We start from the raw sequence: 27,026 nt of genomic DNA on the forward strand, positions 1-27,026 counted from the left end.
TGTCAGAAATGTATGTCAGTAGTTATTGTGGTTGACATCGACATTAATTTTTGCCCCCAGGCCACTATTTAAGCAATTGAAACAAGGTGAGGTTTAAGAGGCCACAGGGCTTTTTTTTCTGCAAAGAAAATACCCTAAGTAATGTGAAGAAATAGAGAGAGCGTGATAAATCCTGACAGCTCCTGCATCAGCACTTGTCTAAATGAACACTTCGCCTCGGCAAAGACTACAATATTTTAGGTTTACAGTTTGGAAAATATATTAAACCTTCGGGGCATGAGACAAATACTGGAACCTAAAATTAAAGAGTAAAATGGTTTCAAATGGCAACTTTTCAATATTACAGAATATAATCGTCGATGTGCACTTAATTTAACCAAAAAACAACAGAACGGCTTCTTTGGATGCATTCTAGTGGGACTGATAAAGAAATAGTAAGAAGGAGGCAAAGGTCTATGTATAAATATTATTTTCCTAGTTTATATCACACTAAATGCTACCATGACTGTCTCAGTTGGTAGGAAGAATGCTCTTTAATTTATATGTATATCGACCTTAACATAGTTCATATCCGTCATACTGATGGGTTTAGTAAGAAGAAGAAATGCTATACATCATATTTATGAAACACCAGGCTGTGCTGAAACCCTATTTAAAGCAGGTGTTTTTTGTAAGTACTTTAATATTTATTATGGACCTGTAGGGGGAAAAAAAAGAAGAAATAAACCACTTACCTCCAGGAGAAGCAGCAGCTCCACTACTGCAGCATACCACTCCCTGCAGACCCCCATTTTTAGTACCACTTTTGGTGATTGGCAGCAGCCAACCAGTGGCAGGAAAATATCCCCAGAGAAATCAATGGAAGCACTTTCTGTGCCAGAGCTTCTCGTTTAACCCCCTGGAAGTCTTGTGTAGTCCAGTGCTGGAGTCGGCTGGCCGTAAATACAGCGCACGTGCACGGCAAGCAGAAAATGTGTTCCCCAAAACACATCTCCTATGACAGGGGTGTCCAACCTGCGGCCCTCCAGCTGCTGCAGGACTACATCTCCCATACTCCTCAGCCAGCCCCTTAGCTGAAAGAACATTATGGGAGATGTAGTCCTGCAGCAGCTGGAGGGCCGCAGGTTGAACACCCCTGTCCTGTGAGTTTAAAAACTGGGGTCTTGCGGCAAACACATTGGGGGCAGCAGGGAATCCACACAAAAAAAAAAACCTCCATGCATTTGCAAGGGGTACCAAGCGATAATTTAAAGGGGACACTCAGCTATCATTTGCACTAAGATGCTTATGATGACTGCAGTGTCCCTTTAACATTACAGTCATTAAACAGGCACACAGAAAAGAGATAAAGAGACAGATAGACGTACAGAGAGTGGCTGCACAGAGCCCAGGAGCAAGGTAACCACGACTCTTACACTATTGACCACTGAGACCCGGAGCCGCTCGCTTAGCTGCTGCATTCTAAATAAACGTTAGCAAAGCTCGTTGTTACTAAATAGTTATATTGCCAGAGGGAAAGAAAAGGACTTGAAATACAGTATTTTTCAGTACAGTATTAGTGCTGGCACCTAACATACAGCTTTCCCAAGTTTGCCTCCTAAATATATTTAACTGGTTCTTATACGCTAGTCAGATTTGTCAAATCCTAATATAAATATATACACTGGGGTCGGTTATAAATATTCTTGTTTTTAAAAGGAAAGCAAATTTTGTCCATGAAAATAACATGAAATGGATCAGAAATCCAGAGCTGACGGGGTTAATGCTGTAAGTGACTATTGTAGCTGGAAACGGCTGATTTTTAATGAAATGTCCTTATAGGTGTACAGAGGCCCTTTATCACTCCCATCACTCCTGTGTTCTGATGACCCTTTATCACTCCCATCACTCCTGTGTTCTGATGACCCTTTATCACTCCCATCACTCCTGTGTTCTGATGAACCTTTATCACTCCCATCACTCCTGTGTTCTGATGACCCTTTATCACTCCCATGTCCTTGTTTTCCATGAAAACAGCTGAGTGACCCCAAACCTTTGAATGGTAGTGTATTTATATCTTTCCTTGGGTTCTTTTCTAGTGTTGCTAGTAAAGAACAGGAAAAAGAAAAAGGAAAAAAGTTTCTTTTGTAGTCATAGGAATGGTAGTCCACCACCTTTGATGCTCGCACATACTTCCCAAGTTAACCCAGCTCCAGCTCATCTGGTCTCTAAACGACTCCTTTCTTGTGGTCAACCCACGAGCCATAAGTACAGCTACACAATCACGCCACTGTACATCATCAGCGTGAGGATGATTTGCATTTCCTCTGTCGTTTGAGCTTCAATAAGTTCTAAGCAGCATGTCTGAAAAGGAACCACCGCCAAGCTATGTGATGATTTGACTCAAACCAGATGAGAGTCTATTATAGGTTGGACTGTAAATAATAACTAATACAAACTCTCCAGAAAAAAATTTCAACAGAAACTTCTCAAAATCTTGTGGAAAGCCTTCCCAAAAGAGTGGAAGCCATTATATCTGCAAAGGCGGGACCAACTACATATTAATGTATGTATTTAGAATGTGATGTCATCAAAGTCCCTGTTGGTGTAACGGTCAGGTGTCCCAATATTTTTCTCCATATAGTGTACCTTCTATCAACCATGTGCCAAAGGAGTGGCTACTGTATCCTTTGTAGCTCTTTTATGTATCCATGTCGAAGCTTCACGTAATTGAACACCATATCATTTTGTTTCTCCTATTTCAATGTAAATATTGTTCGGAATTGCTGAAATAAACGCAATTATCTGGGTTAATATGGCCGCACTGAACAAGGAATAAAGGTCAAGAAACATTTGCAACACTTTACGTCTGCTTTTTTGTATACTGATCATGCCGGCACATTATTTTTTTTTTTTCCACAGTTTGCATCGTACTCGAATGTTACATCAAAAATCTTTCCATAGTATTATCTAGTCACTGCCAGTCATTAGCTATTTAGTTCAGTGCTTCATGCCAGCTCATCTGATTACACCCTACCAGCTAATCAACGTCCATCACTTGTGCCCTACAGCATCCTTAAAGATACTTTAGTAAGGACATTCAAGGCCACAGGTACGTGCTGAGTAAATTATTGTATAATTATGCTAACACTGAGATTGCATCCACATCTGATGTTTTGCTGGAAGAAAAGAGGATTTTTTTATGAAAAGAAAAAAAAAATATGAACCTTCTTTATCAATTCTTACTCCTTTCATTCGGCAGCAAAACATTCCGACTACAAATGTATGTACAGAAGGCGGACAAGAGCCAGGACTAGATCTAATGGCATAGAAGGCATAAGGTCCTATATCTACCTCTACATCAACAGATGTGAGGCACTCGGAATATTTTGCTACCCCTTTAATTCCCTTCCTATGTCTATCCAAAACTCAATTGAAGGGGCTAGGAGAAGGGAAAAACAATTAAACTTGACTATTCTGTTGCCCCCATGTAAAAACTGTACAGTTTATTTTTGTTCTGTGAAGTTAATTTTGGGTGATGTGTCCTCTTTGGAAAATTGCAAAACACAATTACATTGTCTCCGGAGGTAATTTCATCATTAAAATTAACTTTACGGTCAGAGGCTAACAATATATTTGCCTCTGGATCGTAAATAAAGAGGTACTGCCAGCGAGTGAGCATGTATTAAACCATGACAAGCAATGAAGTCGATATTTCCATGTTTATTTTATTAGAAGTTATTCATTTAACCAGGCTTAATTGCGTGTCTCTTCAGCCTGATGGATTGATGTCCCAAAAATGTATTCTATTTTCAGGTTCATTAATTCTTCAAGGTATGTCCTATCATATCTCAAAGAACTCATCATTCATGCGCTTCATCGGTAAGATATGCGTGGAACCAAATGAGCCCAGCCCAGTATGAGTCATAAAAAAAACATGTTTTCCCATAACATTACTGGGGGGAAACATGTCAAGACCCCTTCTCTGGAATTTCAATTAGCCAATATTGGCTAGTTGGAGATATATATATGGTATATATTTATATATATATATATATATATATATAGCGTTTTTAAACAGACCCCGTTAGACAGTCCTCTTTTGAGGAACCTAAAAGCTAATTATCTTAGATTTTAATTAAAAAAAACCAATAGCTGGATTGAAACAGAAATTAACTATTTTACCTAGTAATGTATAATGAAATATACAATTATGGCATTTATTTTGTTATGCAAAAGGGTTAAGAAAAAGAATTCCACTAATTCATGGGCGATGGACTCAATTGTTTCACTATTAAGACATTTCTATAGGTTAATGATTATACGGGCTGCGTGTTACTCTTCAGCGTGTAGAATTCTCTCTCTTTAGAATCATTTGCTTTTAGCAACCAAGAATCAGGCGCGCTGGACTGAGTGCGTGTTTATGGATGATCAGTACAACTGGAAAGTTTTGAGGGAATTCCTAAAAAAAAACAGGCCTAGAGGTGAATGATTTGTCAGCACCAATGTTTGTCATTAGAAACCAGCTTGAATGAAGATAATTTATGTTGATGTACCTTTGGACTGTGCCATGCTTGTGATAAAGGAATAAACCTAGATATTTACTGTAATATTAAAATCATTCCTTGCACGTACGAACCCTTAGATCCATGCCAAAACTAAGGGTCACAAATTAGCTTTCCGTACGGGCAACCGTGTAACATCAGAAGCAAAGGTAGACCTGTCCACGAAATTCAATTGCACGTGGTGCCTAGGAACATCAGACTTGAGATTACATGTGGTTATAAAGACATTTGAAATGTATCTGCTGTCAGACTACAACACCCATTATTCTCTGCCTAGGTTCATAATGAGGGCAATGGTAGATAACGCCCTGTTCAAATCTCTGTCCTTAAAACAGCCAAAGCTTTTTTGCCTTAATATGTCTTTTTCACTATTACTTTTTTTAATTCTATTTCTTTATTTTTTTATTTTTTTTTAAGTTTACTGAAAAGCTCGCCACGCAGTTTCCATGATAACATTTTCTTTTCCTCAGAAAAAAATTGATTGCTAAGAAGTTTTTGCATATGCAGAGTTGAAAATAACTCTCTTCCTTAGGCTCGTAATGTGGAAATGTCACTACGCATGACGGCCACTTTAATACAGCAACTCACAGCTATTCTGCCACAAGTATAAGATGCTGCAGAGGTCTGATTGAGCCGAAGGCCCGGTGTAGCCTGTAGCCTAATTTTACTCGGAGGAAGATGTGTCTATCGAGAAAAAAAAGAGACTATACTTCAATGGTAACAAGACTAAGGAACATGGATGTAATACTGAAACAGAAGAGAGCTTTTGTATTATCTGTAAAGTTCTAATAAGACTAATAAGCCTTTTTTGGCAAATATTTAGCGATACAATTGTCATGGCTTACTGCTTTTAATATGAACTTGTGATATTATAAAACCATTATGTATAATAAAGTATTATAGAATTATATATTAACATTTTTATTGTAATATTTGAAAAACTGTACTAATAGCAAACATTTTTAAGAAATGTATTTACTTTCTGTCTTTCCCGAAGGACTCTAATTGACCGCATTCACCTGTTACAGCATTACTGGAGCATTTATCAGAAGCCTGTACTTTCTCTCGCTCCATTAATTGCGAGATTTGGCTGGCATTGGTGGCAAAGGGTGGCAGAACATAACAAACAAAGGAACAGAGTGTCTAAGCACTTCACGTTCTACATCATGAAAACAATTATGATGACCCTAGAAGCAGTATAAAAGTGGGAAGAACACTTCTTATATGGTCTTCACCATTAAAACATAGTTTATGTATCCTTATGGTAATCAAATTAAATAGAAGGTTGAGCACGGTATAAAAGGTATAACTTGGGAGTGATATCTCCCACTGAGCTATTTATTTCTTAAGAGGAGTGGGTCCTCAGAGACTGATCCGTAACCACAAGGCTCTACAGAGCTAACTATTCAGATATAACTCTTCTAGTACATTTAATTATCTTTTATTTATATAGCGCCAACAATTTCCTACATCGAGGAAATTATCTCATCGATCCCTCACTGTTATACCACCATCAGACCCTGCGTTAAGAGCGATCCCTTCCCGTGCGAGGGCAATACTGTCATCTTTACTATAGAATTTGAGCTCGGTAAAGATTCCACTAGAAGTAGTTTTCCTCAGACCTTCCATAAGCAACAACAACATAAACTAATACACACCTCGTTCTGTGTTGCAACAACTCACTAGTATGTCATTTTCACCTCATCACCTCTCCCTGACATGTTGAGCTTTGCACCTTCTCTTTCGGAGTTCAATGACTTATTCGGTACCATCACACCAACAACATCACACCTTGGTGGCTGAACTATGTGATTCATTAACGTTTACCCATGCAAAGTATCTGGACCGTTTCCCTCTACGGGACCTGAAGACCATATGCCAGGTTTCCTTTAATTTTCACGTTAGCGAGTGATTGACACCAGAGTTTAACTGGAAATTAATTTATGGGGCCTTTGAGATTTTATTTAATAATATTCTCGGCAACAACGCAAGTTTAAAGGAAACCTATCGTGGGGAGGGAAGTGTCATGCCCCTTTGAAAACATGTTCGCAGAACAGTAAACAAAGACCAATGTGTACAAAATTGTGTTATGGCTGCACTTGAAGAAATTCCATACTTTATTTGTATGCAACTCTTCCAAATATAGGAAATAACAGAGAAATTTACTCTACACAAAACAATTAAGCAGTTCTTACTTACTATCTATATAAATAATTAGCTCATAATACAAGATAAATATCGATTTATGAACCCCTAATGTGATCATGAACTTATCATTCATCAACAAAACCCATGAGTCCCATTTCAATCAATGAGAGTCCATGATGGCACAGGATGACACAGGATGAGGCCTAACAACCATGATGGCACAGGATGAGGCCTAACAACCATGATGGCACAGGATAAGGCCTAACAACCATGATGGCACAGGATGAGGCCCAATAACCATCATGTCACAGGAACAGCTAGCTATATCAAGAGAGATTCATTGTTCAACTTGCAACAATGTTTCAAAGTTAAGTATAAAATTGTTTGCTAAATGAATAATTATGATAGGGTGATAGTTGCAGTTTACAAAAATAAGTGTTTTTTTGCTGAATCACAAAACTGAAACTGAATTCTTACAATTCTGCAGAAGACTAGGGAAAGACCCCTACAACCAGCATTGTAAAAAGAGGTGTTTAAAAAACAAAAAAAAAAACACAAAAAAAACATTACAATGCTGACACAATAGAAAACAAAAAGTATGTAAAAATAACCATTTTTGCTTTGTAAAATAGCTTTTAGCAATTTAGAGCTTTCTTTCAGCATGAGTGTAATTTAATTTAGTCAGACAAGCCTAATGGAGAGGTCTAACGGCACTAGTAACAAGTTGGGGTAGTAACCAGAAGTCCGTCAAATGTGTGCCTTGGGTGGTCTAGGTCACTCTCACACAACGCTTGTAATCTAGGCCATATAGAACCTGCGCACACCTTCAGCACCAGAGGGGTGTGCAACATACCAGCCAGTCAATGGTCAACTATCAGCTCAAGTTGCTTAAAACCAAAAATTAAAAAAAACTTTTTTACCAAGTTTTGTAACATATATGGACAGGTGAAGTTACCCATAACAATCCTAATATTCAACATCTGGAAAACACTGAATTAAAGCTTCCCCACAAGAGTCGTCAGCAGGGAGACGCTCGACAGGCAGCGGGAGAGAATGATTTCTTTAAACGGGTTGCTTTAGAGATTTGTTTGACAGTTGTGTCTATGTATGTAACTATCCCTTATCAGGGTGAGTATAATAAAAAAAAAATAATGACTAACTTACATAAAGAAAAATACCAAGTCCTCCTCATTTGGAACCACAAATTAAAAATGTCAAGTCATACAAAGAACCTGTTTCTAAATCCAGAGTATCACAGAGTTTTCAAAATCTACTATATATCTACTAAATCTGCTTTTTTATATCAAATTATCATCCAAATAAGTGTCGACATGACATAATCCAAATAAATACAATTTCTTTATAGTTATATTATTTTTATTTATAATAAATATAATTAGATTATTATAACGTTCTATATGTCTAATATTACAAAAAAATGTAACAATTTTTTTTTTTGTGCTCGCTTCCCTCGCCAAATAAGTTTAGCTATAACTAAAATAATGTATTATTTATATATTCTATTAAAAGAATCTATGTAAATGTGGGAATTAGTTTTAATCACGGGAGTAACGGGAACAAAAATTATTTTCTGATCGGGATGCTATAAATATTATCTTTCAGAACTTGCCCACCATTGCTGTAATATTTTCCTTAGCATTCTACTCTGTTAATGATTTTACAAGCTTGCAGTTTGTCTTTAAAATATACTTTTCAGACTTCAGGGAGTAAATACATTTGAACATTTACCCTAGAGGTAAATCTAAGGGCCAGGGTTTGTTACAAATAATATCTTTTATCCATGTGAACAGTTACCTGGGGGGCAGTATACAATGTTACACAGTATTTTTATTTGCAGGAGATAAGCTATCAGACCTATTAGAAATATAAACTTGAAGCTATGTTGCCATGTATAGCTTTGCTAGCGCCACAGGGCTCCAAAACGCATCTCCTAAGAGATGATGTATTTTTGTTCTCGCTGAAAGCTTGGGAAAGACAAAAACGAGGACATTTAACTTTTTTTCTGCATTATTGGAAGAAGGCTTCTGGAGTCTACATCACTTGCATTTTGGCAAACTAACCTCAGATGGGCAATTAGAGAATCACAGAACAAGCTAAAGACTTATAAGATTTTGCTACAAAGTCAGAGTTAAGTTATTTATATAAGCCGATGTTCTCCAACTTGTGGCACTTGGGGGTTTTGTGTGGCTCTCGTTCCTGAAAAACACTAAAGTCCTATTAAATTGCATTATATATTTAATAACATCCCCCACAGACTATGCAAGTGAATGGCATGTAGTCATCACATTAAAGAAGCGACGGTGTCATACCATATCCCTTGTGCCAATAAAGTGATGCCCTCATAGCCATGCTTGTGTGTGTTCAGTGGGTTAGAGTACCAGTGTCAAGAATGGGTAGGGAAAAGGTTCCATCCCTAAATCAGTGGGGACTATTCACTAAAGGTAAAGTTGCCAGGAGGATCTGCAGGAGGGTCGTGTCTCAGCTCCTTGACTTCACTATACGTTATGAAGGGCCATTTGCTGTGAGCGTCTGCTAAAGGAAGAGCTTGGCCACTCCTAGCTAAATCTGTGAGATTTCATCAGCCTTTGAGTTATGTATCTTGCAGCACCAGCTCCGCTGGACAATCTCACCCATTTGGCCCTTCATACTAAATAGTGATGAAGTTGCATCCATGGGACCTATTCACTGAGGGACAAGTTGGCCAGAGACTAGCTCTGTGGTGAAACTTTTTATCGCTGACAATTCGGTAACATGTTGGAAGGGGCAACTTATCTTTTCTGCCAAGAGAAACCCACTAGGACCCTGGAATCTCACAAAAAAACAAATGAGTAGAAACTGCAAGCTTCTTCAATTAGAGAATGGGTTGAAACTGTGGAGTAGATCCGTCAGATTGAAGGATTAGTGCTTACAGGCTCAGACCAGTATACCAAATATACTTGGTTATATTGGCTGGGGTTCCTTCACCTTATAAGTTAGACCTGTAGAAATGCCACCATTCCCCTGAATTTTAGTACATCGAGTACAGATGTCTGTAGTATATAAGTACGGATCTCTGTTCCTTCCATTTTCCCCGTAATTTGCATATCCTTGCTTGACCATCCGTAAAAACAAAAAGGTACAAATGACTAATGTATATTTACATCTGCTGGGCATGCAACATGCATGTTGTTAATATGAAAAACAATAAAACTTCAAATGCCAAAAAAAGAAGAGTAATAATGACCCGCTCATATCAAGAAGAACTAAAAAATTACTCCTATCGAGTAACACTACTTTTTTTGTTTGTTTCTTTTTGTTTTTACTTCCTGTTAAAAACTTACCCAAAAACTACAGGCAAAAATACATCAAAAAATAATAATAAAAAGAATATTGCCTTTTATTGATACCTTTAAAAGACACATAATGAGAAACTCTGTTGTGGTTTTGAAGATGTTTAATAAAATAGTTAAATTATGTGCATCCTGCAAGGCATGTTTATAGTTAGGTCTGCAAAATAATGAGCAGACATAATAGATGCAAAGAACATTTTAAACATGTGGTGATGAAAGGATACATTAACGTTTCATCCGGTGTAAGCTTTTACCTGCAAATGGGCAAGTCTGGGGGAAAAAATGTAAGCCGATACGTGTGAGCATGTTGAACCCACCTGTTCGAGAAAGGCTGAAGCATCAATCAAAATTAACACCATTTAAGCCAATTTTGGTTTCCTGTCTCGGCATAGGTCATCAAGGACAGATGGTCTGAGTCTGACTCAAATCTGTTCTTCTAGATACTTTCATAAGGCTCAGATATGGGTAATAGGGAACCAATCAGCTTTCCCTGATTTATCACAAACAATACTCAAGATATACAGATGTTTTAAAAGATAAACTGCAGCGAAACCTGGGCTGTTGCTTCTAACTTCTCATAAATAAGATCTAATGGGTTAACTTACTGTTCCTAGTTAATACTCTGTTTAAACAGCTAAAGGGTTGTTGTGAACTGATTATTTCAGTATTTGTCAAAACAGACTTTAATAGAGTTACATATTTATCCGCTTCACAGACGTGTCACTTTTCAGTAACATTTACTGTTACTGTTTTTGTACTCATATTGCAGTAAATCAAGTATGTATGTCCGGAAGAATTTCACTCTCTCTCTCTCAATGTCTCCGCTGACCACTTCCATGTCTACTTTTCGCAGCTCCACTTCTTGTCCTTCTATCCTCTTTCTTCGCCCACTTTGTCCCGGAGGGCTTACGCAAAAAAAAAAACCGGCTGAGCCACCGTGCGCACTAAGGGGACGGCCTTTCCCGCATTCCTCCAAGTGGGGGAGAGGGTGAGTTTGTAGGCCCCGCCCCTTTTGAAGAAGCGCTGTCAACGCAGCCAACTTTGTTCTATAATTTTATAGCGGTCGTCCTCGTGGCATAATACGCAGTCTGCTATCCCAGATATGACTATAAAATATTGTTTCACATCAATCCCTACGAAGGAGTGCAAAGACATTTATCTTATTTGGTAATTTATTAATCTCCCCGCTCTCTTTCCTTAATGCAGGAAGCTCTCAGGGTAGTCTTTCCCTATACTGAAGTTTATTCACTAAACATTAACTCATCCACGTATTTATGTTTCAATGAAAAACCTCTTAGGGTTACCTAAACGGTAAAAGATTATATTAAGTGAAACCATAGCTGGGCTGGTAACATTCTCGCCCCTTCAATAAAGTGTTTTATGACAAAGAACAGGACAGTCTTGGCTTAGGTGCAAGTTAACACTATAAAATTAAAAAAATTAATTTTTTTACTAATTAATTTAGTAAAAAAATCTCACATTGATTTCTCAGTATCATAAGTCTTTGATGGTGTGCGTGACAGTGTTTCTTACGCACATAGGTAATCTGATGAACTGCAATTAAATTATGTTAGGTCAATGCAATTTAGGTTTAACTAATGGGGTGTGTGTCAGAGTTATGTCTGATGAGTTTATTCTAACTAACACAGGATGTCTTGTGATGCCGACCTTGAAGATTCAGATAACCTTGTGATACGCTTCAGGACATTGCTATGACAGAGATGAAAGGGCATGCCAGTCTATTTTTACATACAAGTTTAAAATGCCCCTTAACAGCTACAAACAAAAACTTTGGAAACTCGAACCGCAATGACAAAAGATTTAGTTTGAGACACAGCAATATCACACCTTTAAAACAAAAACAAAATAAAAACATGCATTTGGGAGTCACTAAGCTGTTTTTGTGGAAAACAAGGATGTTTCTAACTGTAACATATTTGCAAGAGTTTTGTAAAATGATCAATTGGCTTTTTTTTTTTTTACATGAATTTGCAAACACAACGTGCCTATGGAACACAGGGGTGATGGGAGTAATAAAGGCCCTTTGTACACCTATGAAGAAAAAAAAAAAAACAAAGGCATCTCTGAGTGACCCCAACTTTTTTAATGGTACTGTATACAAAATAATGTTTTTTTAAAATAATTATTTTGTACTACACTGTCTACATCTGTACACAAGGCTAGATGAACGTGAGAAACCATTCAGGAATTATGGTTTTATACAAGCTGCTCAACTTTTATATTTGCATTTGTAAATTCTAAAAAAAAAGTGTGTAGAAAATGTATAGTGCAATGTTTATACAGAGAGATGGAGAGCACCACCTGCTCTGAAACACCTTAACTAACTAACAAACATATCCCATGGACACTGATGCACTATTTAATCATTGTCATTGTTGTTATTTATTGTAGTAAGAGTTATACCAGTTCTAGGATGTTACATCAAGAATCAGGGCTGTCTTCTGACATGTGGTATATAGCCCTGTCCACCAGATACAGGAAATACATCAGTGTTTGCAATATCCTGTTTAAGGAATGTAAGCTTGTGTTTCACAGCTAAAAGGCTATGATGTCAGCTCTCGTATCTTGCACATCGGAGATTAGTCATGGGAGATCACATCCTCCAGGGGCCACTAAGAACGTATCTGCTCAATACTAACAGAGGAAAAGCTGAGATAAAACAGTTTATTTATAAACTATAAATGTCCTATAGCGGTTTAAAAAAATAAACTACTCTGTAAATACAATAAAGCACTGAAGATGACGTGGTGACCTCTGAACACAGGCCTGGTATTTTACATTTAATTTGCACGGGAGTAACAAAAAAATAACCAATACACTCCGCTTCCAAGCCAGTAAACTGCATACAGCAGGGATAAGTGTCAAAAGGTAGAGGGGCGTTTTCCAACACATGGTATTAGATATATTATCGCTGGGGGGGGGATATAAGGGTAAAGCTATGAGTTTATGCTTTCATTGGTTTATGAAAATTATCGACAGGGGGTCTTGCGCGTGTTCTGTCTGAATTCAATTATGTGTGCCCAGACTGCAAATTAGTCATTGGCTGTAGCCATTTAAGTGAGGAATGAGTCCAGATTCCGCCACTCTATCCCGCTTCTCGGGACTGAGCTAGAGGTCGGCGGGATTCAGGACCGCGTGCACAGCAGCACTACCCCCCAAGCTAACGGCATCCCAATTCGTCGGGGTAGAAGTTGGGGGGTATTTTAGCCAGAATGATACATCTCACAGTTGGAGGCAAGGGAATTAAGCTAATTCTTGGGTTGGATTACAATAAATACATGCATTAATTTGCAAAGTGGGAAAAAATGTGTAATTTTTCATTTAACCCCTTCGAGACAAAGGCTGATTTTACTTTTTGTACCCTTTGTGACAATGGCCTTTTTAACATTTCTGCGCTGCTTGTGTTTAGCTGTAATTTTCTTCTTTCCCGTTTACTGAACCCACACACATTAGATATTGTTTTTTTCAGGACAAGAAGGGCTTTCTTTAGATGACATTGTTTTGATTGTATCATATTATTTACTATTAAAAAAATTATAAAATATGGTGAAAAATTTAGAAAAAAATGACTGTTTCTAACTTTTAGTTGAAAAATCTTTTACTCATCTATAAAAGGTAATGAAAAAACCTGCTAAATAGATTCTACTATTTGTCCTGAGTTTAGAAATACCCAATGTTTTTATGTTTTTTTGCTTTTTTCTACCCATTATGGGGCAATAAGTACAGGTAGCGTTTTGCTATTTCAAAGCCATTTTTTCCAAATCTGGTAATTCTTCCCCCCATGTGCCATTTCGGGTATCTTTGAACCCGGCCAATGCAATTTACCCCATCAAGTCATATATTTTTGAAAACTAGACAGCCCAGGGTATTCCAAATGCTAGTATTTTAACTCTTTCCATGCACCATATCTACCACCAGTCTTTGTCAAACTTTATGGTAGTCATTTTTTTGCATTTGGTACGTGTGCATTTTTCTAATTGGAAATTAGATGTGTGGCCATCCTCCCCCCCGTGTTAATTGGGACGTTGTTGAACCTGGCCCATTCAATTTACCCCATCAAATCATACATTTTTTAAAAGTAGACACCCCACGGGCATTTAATATGCCAGTATTTTAACTCTTTCCATGCGAGAATTGTTTTAAGCTAATATGCTAATTTTAGGACTTGCAAAAATATATTTTTTATATATATATATATTTTTTTTATTTTTTTAAAAAAAAAATTTAACATTTTTTTTCAACTTGGAGGTTCCCCTGATAGTGACATCAGTGGGAAATGATTTTTACATTTTACTGTTTTTTTACTATTTTTTTCTAATTATTATTAATTTTATTTTATTTTTTAATTTATTTTTACTAATCACACTGTGATTAGAAAGCTGGGCTCCATTGACTTGCATGGTGAATGCAGTACCTGTATTCAACCTGCAAGTGGAGCCAAAGTTCTCTAGATGGTCTGGACTATCTAGCGAACTTTTAAAATTTGTGGTTCCTGTTACAGGACGGCGGCCATCTTCCTTGATGGCGAAGATTGCCGGCAGCTGCGGCTGTGACCGCTCTCCGGAGCGGTCACAGCCCATCAAAAGGTTAGTGTTTGGTGTCGCTGGATGCCTCCTGATCGAGGCATTCCAGCGACACCATTTAAGTTTAGGAGGCGATCGTCGATCGCCTCCTAAACGCTTTTAAAACGGGCGTCCGCCGCCATACAAAGTATGGCGGATGTTGACGCCCCGTGGAGGGGCCAGAGATGGCCCCTTCGTGCCGATCGCGGCGTTGCTGAATGCCTCGAGGTCGAGGCATTCAGCAACGCTTTTTGGGTGCAGAAAGCGATAGTAGATCGCTTTCTGCACCCGTTTAAAGACGTGCCGGTCCTGGCACGTCAATTGTCGTAAAGCACATGCTTTTCCGTGCCGTGCCAGGACCGGCAATTGTCATTAAGGGGTTAATTAAAGTGCATATGATGGCTGGAGTGTCCCATTACCAAACTCCTAATAAGCCCTCCTTCTCCTGTTGTTTCTGTAAGTCAAATTGTTGTGTTATTTATGACTTATGTTCTGTTTACCTATTGTACAGCACTGTGGGATATGCTGGCGCTATATAAAACAATAAATAAGAATCATGCATTATGATGTGCAACAAAAAAGACTTTTGTAACTTGCATATAATTTTATATTTTAAAGCATATGTTTTACCTGTAACTTTCACTGGGCGGGATATTTTGCATAAAGTACAGAGCAGACGTCCGTGCTCTCCAGTGCCATTTCTTTGCTGGAAGACTATACAGAACGCTATCTTCAATTTCTTGGTGCAGCAGATCCATGAGCTGCTTGTGGGACCCTCCATAAAAAGCTTCTATCAAAAGGAGAGACATCTTGGTGGTTTCTTAGTCCTCTTTAAATTCAAATTCAAGACCTATAAGTACAAAGTGAAACAAGCAGGAAAGTTAAACATGATAGACTGGTGTATTAACACAAAACAGACCTGAAGCAAACTTTAGCGTCGTTTCAATTCTATTTTCTACAACTATCAGTTCAATAAAGTACATGAAAAACATATTTAAGAAATAATAATATCTGAGGAGCTGATCACTGCTGTCACAGTCCAGGTTTAACCCTTTGTGTAAATAATGACTGTCAATACTAATGGCCAGCTGGTACATGGGAATGTATGAATGATGGAGAAGAAATGGAATACACGACTCATGCACTTTAACTCGTTTAATTCTGTACATGCATTGACCTGTCAGGGATGCCCCCATAGTCCATAGAAAGGCCAGGAGGCGGGTATCACCTCAGCATGTACATGTAGACTGAATGTCATGCTAACATGAGCCACTAACAGTGCAATGGCATGAAGAAAGGATGCAGAGGCTACGGGCGGACATGATGTATTAAATGATGTGATACATTAAACCGTCATGGTGAGGAAGGACGGTGACACAGTTCTGGGAGACGGTAAGGGGCAAATACCATGAACTGGCAGCTCGAGAGCGTGTAAACAGGGCAGCAGCATGTTCAGGACACAGACACAACGGAGACATCCGGCGCATGCGTATTACGTCACACGCCGCCTCAGCTCCTAAAAGCCGAAGCTCAGCTGGAAAACCCTCCCCTTTCTGTGAGGTTCGCGAGAAGGGGTGGGGTCACCTCAGGACATCTCGGGAGAGGCGGTCTCGGGCTGTTGACGTCACCGCGCCGCCGAACGCTGAAGGATTCCGGCGAGTGAGGAAAGGCAGAGCGTATCTGCCAAGTGTCCTTGTTCAGGAGGGACAGTCCCCCTTAATGACTCAAAGCTTTGCACCCCCGTCGCCCCTCTTTTCTAGGGTTCTGCAGCCCTAGAAACCACAGCTGTGGGTATAAAAAACGACAGGGAAGGGGGTCATACATAAAACAGTGTAAATAAAGCGCTTTCTAATTTTCCAAGTGGTTTTACTCAGGTTAACACATCTTCCTCCAACCACAAGTGCCCCTCATAGAAATGGCGGCATTTCTTTGTCATACAGTCCGAGGGGGCGCAAGAACATGCAGGAAAAATGTAATGAATTGTATGTTTAAACAGAGTATTCTCCTTCTAAGCACCGCAGCGGGTCATGGTGCGTGAAGCCCCCGGCCCTGCGAGATCCGCCGACGGTACTTAATGATATCCAAGAATTAGTTACCGCGAATGTATTCCTCCAAATATATTCCCAGAAATTATAATGGGGGAAACCGTTTCTTTAATGGGTCCCGTCTACACACAAGAAAAGAGTCCGGACTTTGCTTTTGTTTAGTTATATTGTAATAAACAATAGAGAAAGGTTACTGTTTGGACAATTTCTTATAAATATACCAGGGAAGTCTCTGGGATTGACCCGGAGTCTCAGAGGGAATCGCTGCTTCCTAGAGTCTCGAGATGACCCCCCTCTTTCCCTGGGCATGGAAGCAGCCTATTTCGGACCAACCCTGCCCCTAGCCCCACCCATTTGTGAGACTGGCCCTACCCCCTCTTGAAGCCACTCCTTTAGGAGAGAGTGCCGAGTAGCGTGCCCTGGGGGTGTTACAGTGCTAATTGTACTTAAGAACATAGGGACTTGTTAACTAAAGCAGGGATTCAACGCACTAAATTCACTGCGCGAAGGGCTGAGTTAGCCCTGGATAATGCATAGTTCAATCAGGTGACCGCAATGATTTAACATTACATTATACAGGGCAAGCCTAGCTCTTCTTGAAGACACTTCCTGGGGTTGGACCGTCATGATGGACAAGCCATCCAACTCCTGCCTTAGGGAATAAAGCCCTTCATATTCTTAGCTGTTCAGTGTTAGGACTCCCGAGAAAATGGTTTAATAAAAGCTTTAATCAGTTAAATTCTGGTTTCCTGAAACTGTATCCGAAGACAAATAAGAGTAAGAGGACAATCCTTACAGGATGTCCTAGCGGCCCAACAAAACAAACGTAGCACATCTGCAAACCTGTCGGACCTTCGCAGCGGGGAAGGGATTCAGAATACAGCGATATACTCAATAAACGAGTATGATGAGCGTCCTCTGAGTGGGCTGAGTGCTGGAAGCACTGGTAGGGTGCGCATTTTTTTCCATTTACAGGTATGTGTTTGTTTCTCACCCGGGGATAATTGCTAAGGGATGTGCCCCGTGACGGCTCAAAGCTTTCACACCATCCCAATGATTAATTCCGTGGACATTCCCAGGAAATAGGACCTTCTGTGACATTTGGTCTTTGGTTGATAAGCTCAACAAACTGGAGCTACACCCCGGGGAGGTGAAAAGCAAAAATGAAACTTTGCGATTGGCACTAAATAGTTAATGTAATGCCTCGGTGAGAGCGATGTAACAAGGAGGTTTAAATGGGAGTGATTGTCTTAATTGTGTGCGTTTCTGTTCCCGGCATGTGGACCATCTGTACCTTTTGCCTTCAGTGTTGCAACTGTTAGGTTCTTTGATGGAGAAGACCTGAAGGTGTATTTTACCCCCCCCCCCCAAAAAAACCTCCTTTTTGACCAGGTGTGTAATATAAACAATTGAAACTCATCTGTGTTTTCCAGTTGCGCCCACATGGGGAACAAAGAAGGGTCAGAAGGAAAAGTCGTTATACCAAGAGTACAGAGCACCGAGTTTGACCAAGTAAAAAGGCATCAGGCTCTCTTCGTCCCTTGAAGACAAGGCTGCAGAGCTGATTCCAAACTGACTCTTAGCTTATAATGTTTTGCTATTGCCCAGGTGGTATTTTTAGAGCCTACTGAGGAGTTGGTAGATAAGTGGAACAGGCTCCCAGCAGAAGTGGTGGAGGCTAATACAGTGCGGGGATTTAAACATGCATGGGATAGACATATGGCCCCGGAATCTAAGATGAGACCAACGACTGACGGAGAGAAACCTGAATCAGTCCACGTGGGGTTAAAGGAACCCCTTGGTATGGTTATTATGGAAGGAAAAACGGTAATAAAAAAAGAAAAACAAACAACACAAATGGAAGAGCTTTTAGCAATCAATAAAATTCTTAACACCTGAGAAAGTGATGGCGCTTTAGTGTCTCCAGTAATGAAGAAATGTGCTGGAGATGAGTCTGTCCCTGTAAAAGCCAACCTTAAAACGATTGTCTAAAAGTCAACGATGTCTACACGGCCAGTAAGCCGGCCAGGACAGACTGCGTATAAAAGATGTTTCTTTGAGTTGAATAGTTGAGGGGGGAGATCTGTTCTTCGAACCCCAGATTACAATATTCAGGCTCTGAAGGTTGGTGGCATATTGTCATCCTGCGTTGTCTCAACAGTCTCTGACCCAAGACAGCTACAGGGCTATCCTGGAAAATATGGTCAGTTGGCAACTATGAAGTCACTGTGTGCTAGTTTAGAAAAATATATATTGTGCAACATGTGTGTGTGTAATATACAGGGGCGGACTGGGCCGGGGGGCAATTGCCCCCCAGGCCGCCCTAAATCCGGGCCGGTGGGCCGGACTGACGAGCATTCAATGCGGCTGCGGCCGCAAAGTTAAAAACTAAGCGGCCGCGAGCAGGATTGAATGCGGCCGTCATGCGAACCTGGCGTGGGGGGAGGGGGGCGGTCCGCCCCGGCTGCCGCTCATCTGAGGGGTGCCACCATGCCGGCACGCCTTCAGAAACGATGCGCGCGGCACAAAATTGAAGCCACGCCCACCGTCTTCCGCGCTCAGTGCACCGGAAGGACAGGAAGAAGAAGAAGAGGAGGAGGAGGAAAAGTGAGAGTGAAAGAAGAAAAGGTAGGAAAGAGTGGATTAGTAAGTGTGTGAGAGTGATGGGTGTTATGCTGAATGTAAGTGTGTGAGAGTGATGGGTGTTATGCTGAATGTAAGTGTGTGAGAGTGATGGGTGTTATGCTGAATGTAAGTGTGTGAGAGTTATGGGTGTTATGCTGAATGTAAGTGTGTGAGAGTGATGGGTGTTATGCTGAATGTAAGTGTGTGAGAGTGATGGGTGTTATGCTGAATGTAAGTGTGTGAGAGTTATGGGTGTTATGCTGAATGTAAGTGTGTGAGAGTGATGGGTGTTATGCTGAATGTAAGTGTGTGAGAGTGATGGGTGTTATGCTGAATGTTTGTGAATGAGGGTTTCAGATAGCATGGATGTGTAAGTGTTGGGGGATAGCTTGGCATAGGGAGTCCGTAATCACATTCCTTTCATGCCCAGATTCCAGCATGTACTGGCTGCCTAGGCATGATAGGAGTGTGATTGCTGTTATAAATTATTTTTTGGTCCAACTTCGGTGTGTTAACACTTTTATTGGACAGAATAATTCAATGACAGTATTAATATATATATATATAATTGCAAACAGCAATCACACTCCTATCATGCTAAGTCAGCCAGCACATGCTAGAACCTGGGCATGATAGGATTGTGATTGTTGTTATATATATGTGTGTTTGTGTGTATATATATGTTAATATTGTTGTTGATTTTTTTGTCTAATTTTGGTGTTACTTTTAATAAAGTATTTTAAAGTTTTTTTTTGTTTTTTTTTTCAGTTTTGGCCAAGTGAATGCTGAATTTTTAGTTTCAGTCCAGAATTTTCATTTCGTTGCATCCCTACTATATACTATGCCAGTCACTAAAGTGGTAAGCCTACACCACATCAATGTTTGGCTTAGTATATAGTGATAGGGGTTGTCAATGTCTGGCTCAATGTATAGGCACACATTGACGGTGGTACCGCATAATCCCTAAGCATATAATGATAACAAATATGCTGTACCCCTGTCAATGTTTGCCTAACCATAGAAACTATGCAGTTTTAAAGTGTGTGTGTGTGGGGGGGGGTGCCACATACAGGGTCTGCCACAGGTGCCAAATACTCTAGGTACCCCCCTGCATCATGCGGCTGTCAGACCCAATGGCCATGCCTCAGCTCCTCTTCCCACGTCTTAAAAGTGGTGGGATGAAGAGCTGAGGCATGCGGTGCGTGCACGCCGGCCACTTTAATTTCATTAGGCGCTGGTGGAGTGACTGCCGCACGACGGCCGCTTTCAATGTCGCTCGCAGCCGCTTTGATGGTGCAACGGGCCAGTTGACTAGACTTGCCCCCCAGGCCTTAGGCTGCCAGCCCTCCCCTGGTAATATATATATGTATGTATATATACACACATTACTCATGTAATTCCAATATTATATAAAAACTTTATATGTATCCATAAGCTAAAACATGCTTAAATACCCTAAAAGGTGTGAAATTCATCAAATCTAGTTGTACTTTGACTGTATTTTCTTTCTAACGTGGATCTGGAACCATGTTTACTGTGCATGATCCAGTTTCTCTTATAATATAATATCTCTTGATAGGAGCAGCGAGCTTTTAGCGTCCCTCGTCATTATTATCACCTGTGTCGGCCGCTTTCAGGGCCATGAAAACGTGTGACGGGTATTTTCGTCTGAAGCAGAGGTGAGAAGAGGCTTCAGCGTTTAATGCTTATCTGCCGTGAGACGTTAGACTACGCGGCTGACCTTAGATGAGTCGTGAAGCCGATGCGTTCATCTCATCTGTTAAAGAGAGCGAAGTACAGCTAGCCGAGATTAACCCTTTGGGCACCAGCGTCTAATGCTGCAATTTGTTACTCGCCGCTGGGCTACGAAGCGTTAAGTTCAGCCCAACAGTGCCCATACTAACAGAAAGTTGTTTGTAAAGTGTTTGTTTTTTTGTTCTTTTACCCATAATGGGTATTTAGTGGTCCCAGTGCACGTATAGGCAGTTGGTACCTAGATGATAAAATGTATCACTGATAGTGAGCTGCGAGACGCGGTGGGAAGAGAGTTGTCAGCCGATCTCCTTTTTTTCCCTTGTTGGCTACACGGCGAATTGACTAAACTGTGCGTCTGTAGGAGAACTAAGCATTCCACCCACCGATATATATTGGGGACTCAACCTTAAGCCTGTCCCAGAGCAGAGCCTAAGCCTCCCATAGGGATCTACCTCATTTAAGTTGGGCTGCCACGCCTTCCAACTGTCTCGCTTTACGCAGTACAGTCCCGATTTTGCCATTCTCTTCTGCCAGGCTCTACCTCTGTCCCACTTTTCTGGGCAGAGGTAGAGCTCGGTGCAGCAAGGGGATTCGGGAACACACTTCCACAGTTCTAATTTGCGTTTACATACTGTGTACGCACAGAATTGTCAGTTTGTGTGAAGCTCTACCTCCCAAGCTCTGACCCCCCCCCCCCCGAGATTCTCCGGGGTAGAAGTTGGGAGCCACGCATGTCTTGGCGTCCTGCCTTAGAATGACATGCATATTACCTCTGCAGTCTAAACCAGGACCAGCTCCAAACCAGAGAGATCTCCCTTATGGGAAGCAACATATAATCCTTGGAGCTGCCACGGTCCTGATCCAGGACAGTGCCCCGTTAGCCGAGTGCCAGAAAATGACATCATAGCTCAGCACTAAGTGTGGCCCCTGGGTAAAGCAGGCTTTAGAGGTTGTGCCGCCTCAATGAGCAGCGACGCACCGAGAAGCCTGATTGCCCAGTATGCCAATCTACCCCTGCTTTGATGACAGAGAGAGACTGCCACCCCGACTCCCTACACCCTCTACTCTTACAACCCTAGCCTTACCCAGAATGGACCAGAAAATGCCTTTGCACCTGAGAGGACCTATCACACAATGAAATGAAAGGGGAGTTAAAATTTTAAAAACCCCCAGCTAACTCCTGGTTTAGTGAACAATCCCCTAAATGTGTTCATATAGACCTACAAAAATATTTTATGCATATCTGCCAAGTATTTAATGTGTCAAACCATATACATTTTTCCACGTGCTAAAAAATGCCATAATAAACTTCTGTGACCTCAGAGGTCTCTTCCTCAGGTAGAAATGCTTGAGAGATCCCATCAGAGAGGCCGTTCCTGATAGCTTTACATGTTTTGTTTTCTTTATGTACAATAAATTGTATAAAATTCAACTAAAGATTGCAATATACCAAATTACCAATACCTTAGAAGGAAAAAGGTGTATTATTTTAATAATGATTCCACAAACCGTCAGAACCCCCCCACACACACACACGGTAAATTAATTCCGCAAGTTGTGTGCATAAACCCATGACATCATCATACTCATTAAGCTCAACAATGTGGATCAAATGACTCGGCAATGCATTGACCCACACATGCAACCAGTAATAACACTACGTTAAAACATTTGGGGGGGGGAAGAGTTTAGCTTTGATGCTGTAAGAAACCGAAACAAAGGGGGTTTTCCCATGTAATGTGACGAAAAGCGATAAAAACAGAAATATGCGTCTAATATGCTAAATAACAAAAGTTCTGCACACCTACCTTCAGAGCTTAATCATCAGGGAAAACCCATCCGAGGAGGATTCTGTATTCGTTTCTCTGATGTTATGTTATTAGTGTTACTTATTGTTTTATTTGTTTTCCTGTCGAGTCAAATATATATATATTTAAATACTTTTGACTCAATTCCACTTTTCTAATCCCGAAAAAAATGTTTAGTAAGATTTCCAAGGGGTTTGGTAAAATGAGCAAGACTACAAGTGTACAAAGTCTGCCTGGATCACTAGCCAGCTCCATAACACTTTTATTTTCTCTGGACCATAGGAATGATGGTGAAGGAGTCGTCGCCAGAGGCTTCCCTTTAACTAATTATTTTTTCTTTCTTTCTTTTTTCTTTTTATTTATTTATTTATTTATTTATTTAAAACTCTCTTTTCCCATATTCTCACTTTACCTGCTGAACAAACAGGAGTTAGGAAGCTGCTGGGTCGGTAACCTAATCAGCATTCCTCAGTGAGACAACAGCAGTGAAGCAAGCGCCAATTGCTTCACTGACATACCTGTAAAATACTGTTCTTTTAAACCCTCTGTCAGTATATATCTTTCCCTTCTTTTCTTAATCCTCACCTATCTTCTCCTTAAGCCTATTTAAGTCTCTTTTTTTTCTCTCTCTCTCTCTCTCTCCCAATTTTTAACCCTTTGCCGGTAAGTTTACTGCTGCACTTAATATTGTTATTATTATCATCATTATTATTTGTATTTAATTATTATTTTGAACTTGTGATGTCATCGACGTCATGGGCTATCGGAGACAGGCTTAGCACCGAAATGCAAGGGACTGAAGAAGTTATTTAAAACAACCATACAGACTCTACACATTTTGTATGTTTAATAAAGCAAGTATTTCTGTGTGAATCAGAACGTAATATTGCATAAATGTAGTGCGACAAGAAACAGCTATTCAAATGGAAAAAAAAAATGTTACAAAGCCTAATTAATTTATTCTTTTAACAGTTTCATGAACTTTATCCATGGTCTAATTAATGTTTTAGATGCAAACAGAAACTAAAATTGTGTTGAACAATTAAAAAAAATTTATTTTTGTGTTTTTCTTGAGGTTCACCACCCAGGACCAAGTTTATTTTACACAAAATCTAAAAATGGTAGCCTGTACATATTATATAAAACGTACAATTTTTTTTATTTTTGTTTTACTAAAATATCTAAACCAATTAAGAGCAAAATGATTTGAATAATAAATATATACAATATTTTTTTGAACTGGCTATTTTTAGTGTTACTTTGTAAATATTTAATTACAGATTTCTTCGCGTTCAATACTCTGCACTGTATATATTTCAGCATTTTCTTTTTTATTACCCACGATCCTCTGCGAGTAAAACCACATCCATAGTTACAGTTTCAAGGGCTGTTTTGTAAAAACACTGTCAAAAATTTCACAGCTAGTGCGCACATGTACGATTTTGGACGGTTTTAAAAGAAAAAAAGTACCCCCATAAGCCTCAAGAACACTCGACTGTACGGCTTCCAGGAGAACATTTTTTTTTTCATGCACATTTTGGAAATATGGGAGACCAAGAAAAATAAAAGTTAGGAGGAGGAAAAAAAAAATCCTATTTCTCCACGCCATGAAATCTCATCCCTTTTATTTGGAAGAAACGCGTTGATTTATGTTATACATTTGTTGCTAATAGCCTTCTACGGCCGGTCAGCCGGATCAGTTGTTCTGGCACCAACTTCTCCAGTTTGAGTCATTTCTGTGATGTAGCATCTGCTGTTTTACAGAAAAGGGAACACGGCATTGTTGTATCAGCACTTTCACAATGAATAGTTAAAATTGATGGAAATGTGTCAAACAGAGAGGAGTATTTATAGAAATCATTTTCTCAGAATCTCGAGGGTAGTGTATTTGTTGTACTTTATATCGGCCAAAATGTGGTCCGTTTATTCTCATTGTTCCGCATCGAAGCTGGGAACGCCAATGGTGCTTGTTTCTTTGCGTGTTTTTTACCGCTGAGGGCCAACCGTTGGAAATAGGCCCATTTCAGAACTTCCCCGATTCCCGTGTTCTGAAAGTACAAACCAAAGAAATCAGAAATACATCATCTTTATTGTCCTTTCCTCACCCTTCTTCTTCACACAGGACCCCCTACCTTCATTCGCATTACCTCTCCTCGCTACTCCCAAGAAAGCATCCCTTCATGCATGTTATTCTATTTCCTTCTCACTATCCCTGTTCATCCTTCGAACCCGTGACATATCCTGGCCTAAGCCAACTAGGGCCCCCGATGCAAAACTGGGGCACAGGTCACCATCCTGGGTGGTCGGCCCCCCAGTCATATCACGATTCCTTGTAGTGAAGATGGTGGCCACAGAGAGCAGTGGCTAGAGGGGCTGCTTCAAACATATTATTATGCTCCTTCCTTACTATTTCTCAGTAGCCAGGCCTTCATTCCTTCACTCACACTATTTAAATCACACATCTCTCTTGTTCTCTACCAAGGATCTTCACTCACATTATTTCACCCCATCTTAATCCTTCACAACCTACCTTAGGAGTTCACATTCCTCAGTTTACCACTTTCCTCCATCAACACAATATCACCCAAGGTCCATTCCTTTACTTACTCCCTCCTCACCATTCACCTCTTACCATGGCTTAATTCTTAATTTTCCCCACATTGCCGCTCCCTTCCCTCCCTCTTAGCCTTCTTTCCTTCTTTTTCACCATTATTTTTTCTTGATTTACCAACGTATCCTCACTTTCCATTACCTCCTTCTATCCATACTGTCAATAATGCCCTTCTGGTTTTCTCATATCTGCCAACCATTTCTTTTCATTCCCCCCCTCTTTTCATGTCCCTTCCCGGCGCCATATTCTTCCCTTTTCTACCAGTTGATACAGATATACCCATTCATTGTTCACCTTGCTCTGGGCTCATCACACATATTGTTTTACTTTCTGTGATAGCAGAAATGTTTCCGTAATTAAAACAGAGAGAATTTTATGTCTGCATTGCTCTAGAACCTGTTAGTGTATCATTAAACGTGTCAGCCGATTCCCTATATTTCCTTTGTCAACCTGTAGCGGTTTCTTTTATGAGTAGCCGTATAGAATTACACATTGCGTTAAAATTCAAATTAAAAATATCGGAAATTCATTAATATGGTCACAGATAACGAATATCCTTAACATGAGTAATATATTTCCCCACAGAAGGCACCAAATGTATATATAAATAGCTTCTTTTCATTAATTCATTAATTTCAGTTTATTCTAAAAAAAAAAAAAAAAAAAAGATTAATGGGCAGAAAAAAAAGATTCTGGGCCAGAATGAAATTGAAAGTGTTTGATAGCGCTGGATCCTGCAGGCATATTTGCTTAGAGTTGATATTTGAATTATATTTGGAAACCATGCAAAGATTATAAATTGTAAAAGGCATTGCCGAATTAATGCAAAATCCTTGAAAGTGACATAAATTGCACAATTTCTAAAATCAGCTTAATGTGTCCACGGCACATACTGCACGGTGATTTTCTCTGCTTTCATAAAAGTTCCACTTACTGAGACTTTTTTTTCTGTTTCCTACCAGTCATGTAACGTTCTAATATTTAAACAGCCACAATGTTTATATTGAATGAGTTGTGTGAAATATTTATATAGATTGTTGCGGTGCAAGACTGTGGGTTAGCTAACGGTCCTGTAGGTAGGACATACTGAAGTGAAATAAATATAATGTATTAAAATTAACATACAACCTACATTCAAACATTACATAGCAACACAGAAACAAAAATAATTGTGTGTGTGTATATTTCCTTGGGTTAATGTTGTAAATAATCATTGTATCTGTTAATGTAATGTCTTCATAGGCGCACAAAGGCCCTTTATCACTCCATCACTCCTGTGTTCCAATGGCCCTTTATCACTCCCATCGCTCCTGTGTTCCAACAGCCCTTTATCACTCCCATCACTCCTGTGTTCCAATGGCCCTTTATCACTCCCATCGCTCCTGTGTTCCAACGGCCCTTTATCACTCCCATCACTCCTGTGTTCCAATGGCCCTTTATCACTCCCATCACTCCTGTGTTCCAATGGCCCTTTATCACTCCCATCACTCCTGTGTTCCAATGCCCTTTATCACTCCCATCACTCCTGTGTTCCAATGGCCCTTTATCACTCCCATC

At 39.9% G+C, this 27,026-nt stretch overlaps 1 protein-coding gene across 1 annotated transcript in view; it reads right to left on the reverse strand.

Annotated features, from left to right (window-relative positions):
- LOC149285179 (tRNA-queuosine alpha-mannosyltransferase-like) overlaps window positions 1-15,434 on the reverse strand; it is an 83,246-nt gene extending 67,812 nt beyond the window's left edge. The window contains exon 1 of the mRNA XM_089495723.1: window positions 15,256-15,434. Coding sequence (XP_089351849.1) covers window positions 15,256-15,434 — 179 coding nt within the window. The remainder of the gene's footprint in view (window positions 1-15,255) is intronic.
- Window positions 15,435-27,026: the final 11,592 nt, after the last annotated feature.

Source organism: Sceloporus occidentalis, unplaced genomic scaffold (genome assembly GCF_023333645.1).
Source record: "Sceloporus occidentalis isolate IW3139 unplaced genomic scaffold, rSceOcc1.0.p SCAF_83, whole genome shotgun sequence".
NCBI classification, from domain to species: Eukaryota; Metazoa; Chordata; class Lepidosauria; order Squamata; family Phrynosomatidae; genus Sceloporus; species Sceloporus occidentalis.